The sequence below is a fragment of the Miscanthus floridulus genome, chromosome 8 (genome assembly GCF_019320115.1).
Source record: "Miscanthus floridulus cultivar M001 chromosome 8, ASM1932011v1, whole genome shotgun sequence".
NCBI classification, from domain to species: domain Eukaryota; kingdom Viridiplantae; phylum Streptophyta; class Magnoliopsida; order Poales; family Poaceae; genus Miscanthus; species Miscanthus floridulus.
Genome location: NC_089587.1, coordinates 206,938,813 through 206,949,828, shown reverse-complemented (window position 1 = coordinate 206,949,828; position 11,016 = coordinate 206,938,813). Strand labels below are relative to the sequence as shown.

Genomic DNA, 11,016 nt, shown 5'->3' with positions numbered 1-11,016 from the left:
CATTAATTTATTGATACTTATTTTTTATTATAAATGTTAGTATTTTTTTATAATTTCGATCAAAATTGAAATTAATCGACTTTTCAGGAATTAAGAATTGCATTCTTTTGAGACGGAGGGAGTACACACATATGTTGTACAAGTGATAAGATCGTCAAAGATTTGTCGCAAGGAACCAGCGTTAAAGATTGGGGGAATTCTTTGTGTGCCATTAAAAAAGATCGTAATGCCCTGTGAGCTTCTAAAAAAGGTCAGCGGTCTTCAGCGCCACTGCTTTAACTTTTTTGTGCCCTCCATGCCACTGCCGTCAGTTTGGGCTCTAGCGGTGTCAAACTGCAGGTGTGAAAAATTGAAAATATCCTTAAGTCTAAATATGTCATTAATTTTTTTTAGCATCTTAACGACTTCAAATAAAAAAACTCAAACTAGAAAGTTGTAGATTTCGTCGAGATCTATAATTTTCATATAAAAATTATCTTTATTTAATTCTAAAAAATGATTTGATATGATTAATATATCTTAGAAAAATTATATCTTTTTTTGCGGAATTAAATGAAGATAATTTTTATATGAAAATTATAGATCTCGACGAGATCTGCAACTTTCTAGTTTTGAGTTTTTTATTTGAAGTCGTTAAAATGCTAAAAAAAAATTAATGGCATATTTAGACTTAAAGGTATTTTTGACTTTTCATATCCTGTTAAAGCCTAAACTAACGACAGTGGCATGGAAGGCAAAAAAAAAAGTTAAACTTTTTCAAAGACTCACATGGCATTACGATCTCTTTTAATAACAAGGAATTCTCCCTTAAAGACGACATATTTTGAGGATGCTTGCAGGGCACGGTGCAATCGAGTGGTTCCATGGAGACCTCATCGGCGGTCAACGTGATAAAATGATGCACATCCATTTTGCAGTTCGCGCTTTTGCAAGGCATGTGATCGAACTAAATACCATTATGCTTTGGGACATCACCAGCACAACAGTAACCTGGCCTGCACCTCAAAGATATTCAAACCATTTCATCCAAAACCTGCCACCTCCGAAACATGAACCTAAGCACGAGTGCTGTGTGAGATGCAATTGCAGCTGCAGCTGCAGCTGCAGCCACAGAAAATGCCTGACGAACAGCTTGCAGTAACAAATGCGTCCACGGCAGGAATGATACGTACGTAACACATGGTCGGGTCAAATGATAGCCCTCTCACATAAACACTGTTCACACAAACCAGCACGCAATACTTCTCTCTCACGTAAACGAACCAGCGACGATACGAAACAGCCAACCGCACAGACTGAAACTCCATTCTGATTCAGCTCGGTGTTGAACAAGACAGTAGCACACACGGTGTCCCAAGAACCAAGTCCAGCCCAACCACCAGGGGCAAACTAATTGGGAAGAAGGGAGAAACCACAGCAGAATACAATGATATATTCACAACCCGGACTTGCAACACAAACACACTAGCTGCACTACATATAGAAAGGCACAGGATCGTCCAACCTATACAACCACCACAGCACTGCCTCGACAAAATGAGGCATGCCGCAAGGTTAAACCTCACCCACCAAAGGATTTTACCTTCACGACATTAAAAGCAAGTCATGTCAGATGAAAACCTACTCTTTTCCCCCATCTAGGTATCGCAGGGTCATCTGTGCTATTTGATCACAAAACGAATAAGAACAGGGGAAGAAATACAATGGAAATGAAGCCTATTGACGAATTACATGCCTGCCTGAAGTTAGATGTACGCTATTGGAGGTTGCGCGTCAATCCACCCCGTGATGCAGTTCTGCAGCATTAAAATGAAGGTGTAAATTAAGATAGCACTTGACAAAAACAAACTATGTTCCAGTGTTATTCGTATGTCACCAAATAACTTGAGTTGCTAGTGCTACTTAAATAAAAGAGGCATGAATTACAGAGTATATATTAAGCCTGCTTATATAAAAGTATATATTAAGCAAGACAGCAATTGAAAGGTTAATATTTATTAATATATAAATCCATGGAATTGAAGTAGATAGCACATTTTGGGTTTACTAATCTTCCAATATATGTGGTATTCATGTTCAAGTATTCAAAGAGAAGGTCAAGGTCACATATAAAACCTTATAAAAAATTATTCTTGTATAAAACATTTCAAAGGGCATACCTTCCTGAAACCGTCTGAGAAGTTCCAGGTCCTCTCAAATTACCAAGTCGTTCTTGTTCAAGGCACACCGCAGCAAATTTTTTCTCCAAAGCAGCTATCTCTTGCCTCTTCTTTTTAGCCTCCACTTCCTTTGCTTTATGTAATGTATCTACTTTCTTTGCTAGCATCTGTAGACAACAGTTTATAAGCTAAACCATAAAACCACAGACGGTGTTTCTTCACATACAATATCCACTATGTCCAATCTGACTTAATACTAGTTTTTGAGCACTGACATGGCCTTCAATTATTGTCGGCAAACAGGTTAACAATCTCACTACCACACTACTCCCTCCGTTTCAGAAAAGGTTGTTGTCTTAGTTTTGTCCAGAGTCTTATCTTTAACCAACAATTTCTAGAAATTTGCATCGTTTATCATCATAAGTTCTATGTTTCTAGGTACACCATGAGAAATACCTTCATAAATGTTGTTATAGACTATACAAATCTAAAGGGATTGATGGTCAAAGATAGAAATGTTTGAATTAGGACAAACCTAAAACTGCAACCCTTTGTGAGAGGGAGTACTACAGTTTCATGTGAGAAATCTAGCAAACTAGGAGAGAATGGAGGTACCCCTCTGTCCCATATTAGATGATGTTTAGGAATCTCTCACGGAAACCAACGCTGAAGCCAAAAGACCAAAATGCCCCTCAAGGGGTAGAGATAGAGATGTATTGGGAAAAGAGAGGTGTATTGGGAAGTGAGGTCAAGTATTTTGGGACAAAATTTTAATGCTATAAGGTCATCTATTTTGGGACGGAAGTAGTAGTACTAAATAATAAAGTTGCATTTCCGTGATAGTAGTAATCTAGTATAGCATCATACCTCTATTGCATCTTCTTTGTCCTTTAGAGTTTGGTCTTTCTCATGGCATGCCTTTCTCAAGGAAACTACCTCCTTTTGCAGCACGTCATAGAGTACACCAGACACCATATCAGCTGAATCGTTGTTTGTGGTTTCATTACTTTTTTCTTCTGCGTTAGCCTTCCAATTATCAGTTGTTTCACAATCTTTAACAACATCCGTAGATCTATTGAGTGAACGAGGTCCACTCCCGAGAACTTTTCCCCGGTCTAATGACCTGGTACCACCATCGAATGACTTTGAAGTTCCTTTTGCATGCTTCAGGACCAAACAACTGCTGGTCGAGAGGGAGGATCTTGAATTGAAAGATGGAGACCTCCTCATTAACACACCGTTTGGAGAGATTTTGGATATACTATCAACACCACCTAGTGAAAGACGACGGGAAGGTCCATTACTTATACTCTTTACTTCCATAGGAGGACGACTAGAACCACTTGGAGGGCCCCTCAAACTATCTTCTAAAACCTTTAAGCGCAACTGACACTTTTCCTGAGTTCAGATAAATTTTAATGGTTAGTTAAAAATTAATAACTCACGTGCTTAAAATATTAGCTCGAAATGAACATTGTGATTATTAACCTTTAATTGAGCTTCCGATCGAGCAGTTCTCTCTGCAATAGCAAGTTTGTCACGAAGTTGCTGCATCTCACCCTGCAGAAGCGGTTTTTGTCAAAGACATTAGAATTAATGCATGTTACTCTATTGATAACTGTGGATGTCCTATATGAAACAGCTTTAGCATCCTACCTGCAGGAACCTTCGCTCTTCAAGCCACTGTTTAACAGGCATTACTTTGTCATTAGCATCTTTCCACTCGTTTGCGACCACAACAGCAACCCTATTTGCAGTAACTTTCGCTCGAGCAAGTTCACGGTCACAAATTTTCTTTTCTTCCTAATTGTGTCATGAACAGAAAATAGCATAGGTCACACGATTGTGTAAAGAATCAATAATTGCAGAGGAATGGCCTGTTTGCAAGGGAAGATTGGTCAACGAATTTTAGGATTTAGTTCAACTTTTTACTAAACCCAAGGGATTTGGATCGTTAAGCCACCTTTCCAAACAGGCCCTAAGAGATAAAGGATAGTAGGTTACATTCATTTCTTGAACTTTCCGTTGGTAATCTCTAACAACATTGGCAGCTGCACCACCTTGCAGAACATCCTCTTCCAGCTCTCTCACAGTTTGACTCAGCTTTTCTACTTCTGCAACTTTTTGGCGGTGCAGCTTATCCAAGATCTTATTTTCTTCCTGCATTCCAAGAAGGTAAGCAACAAATAAGTTCAATTGAGATGACTTTACTGATTAATTTATTGTATAGACCTTGTAAGATACAATAAACTCTATTTACCTGGCAAATTTCAATTTGCTTCATCAACTCTTGGTTCTTATTTTGCATGTCATCAACCATAGCAGCTTTAGCCATTGCGATTTGTACAGTCCTTTCGGCTTCTAGCAGTGCTGCCTCCTTTTGCTTTGTTAAACGGTCCAAAGCTCTATTGTCATCCTGGAGCTTTGCGATCTGAAAAGAACCAGGAATTCTTTTGTCAAGTATAGTAAATATGTATCCTCTGCATTAAAATGAAATGCATATGGTCTATGCAATAAGAGAGGAAATCAATATGCCAAGAAGTATGAGAAAAATATGATGACTTCATCGCAGATAAAAAACAGGTAAGAGGTAGGTTGTAAGTATTACCTCCTTCCTAGAAATCTTTAACTCCGCTTCAAGTGGTGCAAGGATAGCTTCAAAAGGTGGCATATCATCATCTTTCTGAGCTGCATGTACTCTTCGTAGTGTTGCTTCAGCTGCAAACTGAGCAGCCATAGCAGCCTTTTTTTCATCATTTGCTTTCTTCAGTTCTAGGTTCTGCAAAACTCCAGTTATCAAAGAGCAACCAATAGAGGGGGCAGAAACAACAAAAGGGAGTCATAGGATATATACTTTGCTTTCAAGGAGAGACTCTGTCAACTTGAGTTTCTCATCCACCTTCTCTAATTCAGCAGTGAGCTGCCATCAAAGTACAACATATTAACAGTCATATTAACAAAGGAAACTAACCATCTTTAACAAAATAGAAAGAACTCCCTTTCCCTTTATTTTCATTTATTTATATATCAAGAGCAATAGAGCATAGCCCACTAGCCCAGGTACCATCACGAAAACTAATGTTAAAGAGCATAGCACGTCTCGACATGAGTCAGGCCATCTCTATATTCACTAATGGCATACAAAGCTACAAATTAATTGAGTTGCTCCTGGCAAGAGCATTACCACACCAGTTTAATATGACAGACGTATCTTTGATTTGAAAAAAAAAAGCCTTAGCTGGTGAAATAGTTATTTTGAGGAATCTTTAAACACAAAGAAATGCAAGAGTAAAAATAAAAAATGCAAAAGAACCTTTGCCTTGGCACCCAAAAGGGGTAAAATCTCAATCACTGGATTGATTTCATTAACTGATAATAAATCAAATGTTGAGTCATTCATGTTTCAGGAGCTACTTGGATTTGCCAATAAGCAAGTATGTTATAAAAGCCAGACATACCGTTCACTAGCTCAGGAAACCTATGACACGTTGAGTTCCAAAGGGATAAGACGATAAGCAAATGGGAGGACCTTAGATCCAGACGAATAATAGACGCCCACAAACAAGATATCCCATCTTACAAAAACACAATAGAAAAAATAAGATCATACAGGATATGGTTCCTCGTGAATTTGACACCGACTTAAATTGGACAGGCTCAAGTGCTCAACAGACATTTAAACTGCAACTATATGTTTAAGAAACAAACAGATAACAGAAAGGATCCCAATTGATAATACTAGCTATAGCACAGTGCTCTGAAAGTAATTTAAGGCTCTGCCTTAGCTGAACAAAAAAAAAGGCCTCCATATATGGAAAATGAGAATCAAAACTCAAAAATTGTAAATGAAGCTTCAGGTCAGGATCCCCGAACCAGATTCTATTCACTTCAGTGAACTCCTGAAGTCCTCCGTAACTAGACCTGAATGAACAGACAACAGAAGAAAGACTCCATATATACTTAGTCGATTCTTATTTTTTTCAGCAATTATTGACACATGGCGCTCCAGATCATATATACTATGCCATATTGGTAAACTAGGAAAAGGGGGGAAAATGAAACCAGAAGAGCAACATGCTGCTATGGATTTATTCAACTCACTCAGGCGGAAGGGATGTGCCCATGAAAAGCTAAACCAAACTAATTTTGAACAAAATAGCAAAAAAATGCTGGACCGAGAAAATCATGCCACCCAGAAATGAACCATATCATTAGAATTAATCGACCCAGCTGAATACTACCAGAAACAGACAGGGTTCAGATGCCTTGCGCTCAAACTCCTGCTAAACCCAGCTTAGTGTGAGACTTAGTCCTCCCGAGGGGCTATTTGCCCATGGCTCCCAAGTTTTCCACTTAAAATCTGGCGCGACGACACCACTCCAGTTCACAAACACGGTGAAATGACTATTCAAACAACGGTCTTACACAAGCACGAAGAACATTCAGAAGTTACCTCCTCGACGGCCTTCTCCCGCGCCCTCTCCGACAGCCGGAGCGCCTTTATCTCCGCGTGCGCCTCGCCCAGCTCCCTATCCTTATCTAAAACCTCATAGAAGAACCAAACATTGCCCAATAAGACCCTTAAAATGCTGCGAAAATCAACTAAAATTTGAACCCACACAGCAACAGTCACGAATCAGCTCACCCCTGACTTCATTCTCGAGCCGGTTGAGCTCGACCTTGACGGGATCCGACCCGTGCATGAGCGTGAGGAGGTCGTCCGCGTCGAGGCCCGCCTGCACCGGGCCCCGGCGGCGCGCGGAGCCCTTGTGCGCCGAAGCATTCCCCTCGTCGCCCCCGCCGTCGGCCATCTCAGATCTGAGCCCCAGCGGGGCAACCCACCATCCAAATCAGCCGACGCCGCCGGGAGTGGCGCCTCGCCGCCGCCGAGCTCCCGTTCCGCTGCGCTGAGGCGTGGCTTGCTGCCTCCGCAATGCCCGGTCCGCGGGGGGAAACCCTAGCGGGGGTGTCTCGCTGCTGGGCGGTGAGCGCGTTGCTCCTCCACTAGCGATTTGTCTTGTCTTGCTCACAACGGTGTGTTCAAAAACTGGAGAGAGAAAGGGGGAGGAAGGCGTTTCCGGATTATTTAAAGCGACGCGTTTCGACGGTGATTAGTTTAACGTCAAGATTACGTACGGCCAGGTAATCAATTAATCGTGGAGGCGATGATGGGACAGTAATTTGTACTAGGAGTACTGCAGGTATAGCCGCATTGGCGTGGCCGTGTCACGTGTGGCGGCATTGGCCCACGTTTCATCGACTTGTTTTCCTGCCAACGTGGCAACGTTTCGCATTATTACGTGACAGTTAATATACTATCTGTATCTCTTCTCTGTCTCTATCTTTATATTTAATCAAACCTTTGTTTGAACCATTTTCTATTCTTATAATATATAATATCCTCATCATCGTCCGTTGTCCATGTTTTATTAAAAAAATACAAAACATCTCTATAAAATTTATATTTATACCCCAATATCTATCCATATGACTATAGTTATATCTTGCCTTATTCTCTATCTCTGTGTCTACTTAATACTCCATCAGTCTTAAATTATAAGACGTTTTGATATTTCTAGATTTATAGTTTTAATATCTATCTAGACATTATATATATATATATGTATGTATGTATGTATGTATGTATAACAAAAACTCTGAATCTATAAAAGCCAAAACATCTTAAGCCCTTGTTTAGTTGGAGGAATTTGGATTTTGGGGATACTGTAGCACGTTCGTTTTTATTTGGCAAATAGTATTCAAACATGGACTAATTAGGTTCAAAACGTTCGTCTCGCAATTTCCCACCAAACTGTGCAATTAGTTTTTCTTTTCGTCTACATTTAATGCTCCATGCACAGGCCGCAAACATTCGATGCGACAGGTACTGTAGCAACTTTTTGGAAGTTGGGGTGGAACTAAACAAGGTCTAAAATTTGGATTGATGGAGCATTAAAGAGCATAGTATTTCTTCGCATTCTTTATTTTCTAAATTATCCTTCTTCATCATGCTTTTTAACTTCCCGAACTACCCTCGTGTCCCACCCTATATTACCAAGTATCTCTACCTCTCTGTCTAGCCGGACACGTTGCTATACACACAAAAAAATGCACTTGCCAATGTTATTTTGGGTAGAGGATGTACATAAGTACATTGATATAACCGTGCACACCACTTAACACTTCTTTTTTGGTTCGATTTCTAAGATTTCTGTAACGCAATGTACCATGATTTGCGGCGCTATCTTAATCTTTTGATCCACCCTTTTTGTTTTTCCCAATCATCTTTTATCTACGAGTACTCTTTTTCTTTGGGCGAATTAGGCCATGTTTAGTTTCAAAAATAGTTCCAAAAAAGTGGTACAGTACCTGTCACATCAAATCTTGCGATACGTGCATGGAGCAATAAATATAGACGAAAAAAACTAATTGCACAGTTTGGTTAGAAATAACGAGACAAACGTTTTAAACCTAATTAGTTCATAATTGAATACTATTTATCAAATAAAAATGAAAATGCTACGATACCTAAATTCCAAACTTTCCCTCGACTAGACACAGCCTTATCTACGAGTACTTTTGACGCTTTCAATTCACGAGTGATTTCTGTCGGATGCATTCTCGAGTCACTTTTCGTTCTGATGGTTCACGTGTATGGCTGCACTTTCCTGGTCGTCCTTGCATCATCACATCCATCGACGTAGGTGGTGTTTAGATCTAAGGTGTAAAGCTATGGTGTCAGGTTGGATGTTACATATGATTTGAATACTAATAAAAAAATAAATTACAGAATACATCAGTAAACTATAAGACGAATTTATTAAAGCTAATTAATCTATTATTAGCACATGTGTTACTGTAGCACTTTATTATCAAATCATAGACTACTTAGGTTTAAAAAATTCATCTCGTAAAGTAGTCGTAATCTATGTAATTAGTTGTTTTTTAGTCTATATTTAACACTATATGTATGTGTCAACTATTCGATACCATAGAGCGTAAAGTTTTGACGGAGGAAGTAAACCAGCCGAACCACCACATTATGGGCCTAACCACCACCTTATGGAGCGCGATGTGGCACACGCACACGCAAGACTGTCCTCTTGAGAACGAACACCCACTTCAATTCGCCGACGCAAATGCGGATGGACACACGTTTCTGTTGCCTGGGGGGGTGTTCGATGACGTCGAAAGGAACGGGATAGGGACAGGCTAGCTAGTGTGCAACAGAGGCGTGATCGCCCTGATGTGCACTATGATGCACCAGTATGTTTTCGATGCCTGCTGGCTGCTGCTGTCTGTTGAGCCACGAATGGAGGTTGTGTGCTCCAGAAGGCACGCACGTACGAGACGGGACATGGTAGGTCAAACTTCGAGTGGCAGCGATCCAAGTAGAGTAGGGCCTTGTTTAGATTGAGAAAAATTTCAACCCGATGAATAGTAGCACTTTCGTCTTATTTGGTAAATATTGTTCAATCGTGGACCAACTAAGTTCAAAAGATTCATCTCGTGATTTCCAACTAAACTGTGCAATTAGTTTTTTTTTTACCTACATTTAATGCTCCATGCAAATGGCTAAAAATTGATGTGATGGAGAGAGAGTGAAAAAACTTGGAATTTTGGGGTAATCTAAACAAGGCCTAGGAGTATATAGTATGTTCCCACTCACGTAGTAGAGTTCGCGCTTAACATAACATGATGTTTAGATCCAGTTGTAAAGTTTGAGTGTGTGACATTGAATGTCGTACGGGTGTTTGGATATTAATAAAAAAATAAATTACAGAATTCGTCAGTAAACCACGAGACGAATTTATTAAGTCTAATTAATCTATCATTAGTAGATATATTACTGTAGCATTTTATTATCAAATATAGACTAATTAAGTTTAAAAGATTTATCTCGTAAAGTAGTCGCAATCTGTATAATTAATTATTTTTTAGTTTATATTTAATACTCTATGTATGTATCTAAATATTTCAATATGATAGGGTGTAAAGTTTTCGCGGTGAAACTAGACTAGGCCTCGTAATCCAGGCGCGTGATGCTGCGCGGTACAAGACACCCATGATCATGGGATGCTCGGCGCACAGTGCATCGGCGTGCGCCCATGCATGATTCGAGTGCGGTCTGCTGGTCTCCAGTTCAGAGCCGGCCAGGACGCTATCGAGCAGAGCATTCTGCCAAATCCCCGCTGCCCAAGAACAAAAGCTAGGAGCCTAGGACATGGCCCATGGGCATCACGGGCACGTGAGCAAAGGTGGCGCATCGGTAGCATCCAGTTCAGTTCCAGTGGGCAATGCCCGGTTAAAAAGTGGCGAACTGACACTACTCTGGTGCTTTTCTGTGCTACTCCTCCAGCATCCCGGAGCGAACCCTATCGATACCATTCTTCGTCACACAGCGTGCTTGGTCACGTTGAAATCACGGGTCGGTGAGGCCGTGAGGGTCCATCCTCAAACTTGCATGGAGGGAGGACCTGGACCGGAGAGTGGGAAACAACGGGTGGCTTCAGCCGTCGCCCGTCGGCACTGCATCCTGCTCCCTCGTATTCGCGTTAGCCCAACGGCCAACACGGGCGCGCACGGCTGGACCACCCCGCCCCCGACGCCGTGACCACGCGCGGGGCCGCGGCCGCGCGCCGGTCCGGTGCCCGGCGGCCATCCAAGTACGCACCCCGTGGCCCTCAGCTGGCTCTATCCGCATGTGACCTGCACGGTAGCAATCCTGGGTCAGATCCACGGCCGGCCGCCCCTGCCCTGTACGAGAGCGGGTGGTACAGCCCGCGTTGTGCCGAACTGGCCCGCGTGATGCGATCTTGACTTGCTGCCGCGCGGATCAGAAATCACCCGAGGCCTG

General features: G+C 41.3%; 1 protein-coding gene across 1 annotated transcript; it reads right to left on the bottom strand.

Moving 5' to 3' along the window:
- Positions 1-1,272: 1,272 nt before the first annotated feature.
- LOC136474717 (microtubule-associated protein 70-2-like) lies at positions 1,273-7,198 on the bottom strand. Its single transcript, XM_066472279.1, has 11 exons — positions 6,805-7,198; positions 6,613-6,698; positions 5,014-5,079; positions 4,768-4,938; positions 4,420-4,590; positions 4,164-4,319; positions 3,816-3,962; positions 3,648-3,719; positions 3,027-3,557; positions 2,160-2,326; positions 1,273-1,796 (listed from the first exon to the last, which is right to left on the bottom strand). Exons 1-11 carry the CDS (start codon positions 6,968-6,970, stop codon positions 1,757-1,759), a joined length of 1,773 nt encoding a protein of 590 aa, XP_066328376.1. The 5' UTR covers positions 6,971-7,198; the 3' UTR covers positions 1,273-1,756.
- Between the last annotated feature and the right edge of the window lie 3,818 nt (positions 7,199-11,016).

Bases quoted from the DNA above. Each gene is read 5' to 3' on its own strand.
- LOC136474717 (XM_066472279.1), bottom strand. From the start codon at position 6,970: ATGGCCGACGGCGGGGGCGACGAGGGGAATGCTTCGGCGCACAAGGGC. The intron at 4,320-4,419 runs GTAAATAGAGTT...CTTGGAATGCAG, and splicing joins AGCAAATTGAAATTTGCCAG to GAAGAAAATAAGATCTTGGA. The intron at 3,558-3,647 runs GTTAATAATCAC...ATCTGAACTCAG, and splicing joins GATCGGAAGCTCAATTAAAG to GAAAAGTGTCAGTTGCGCTT.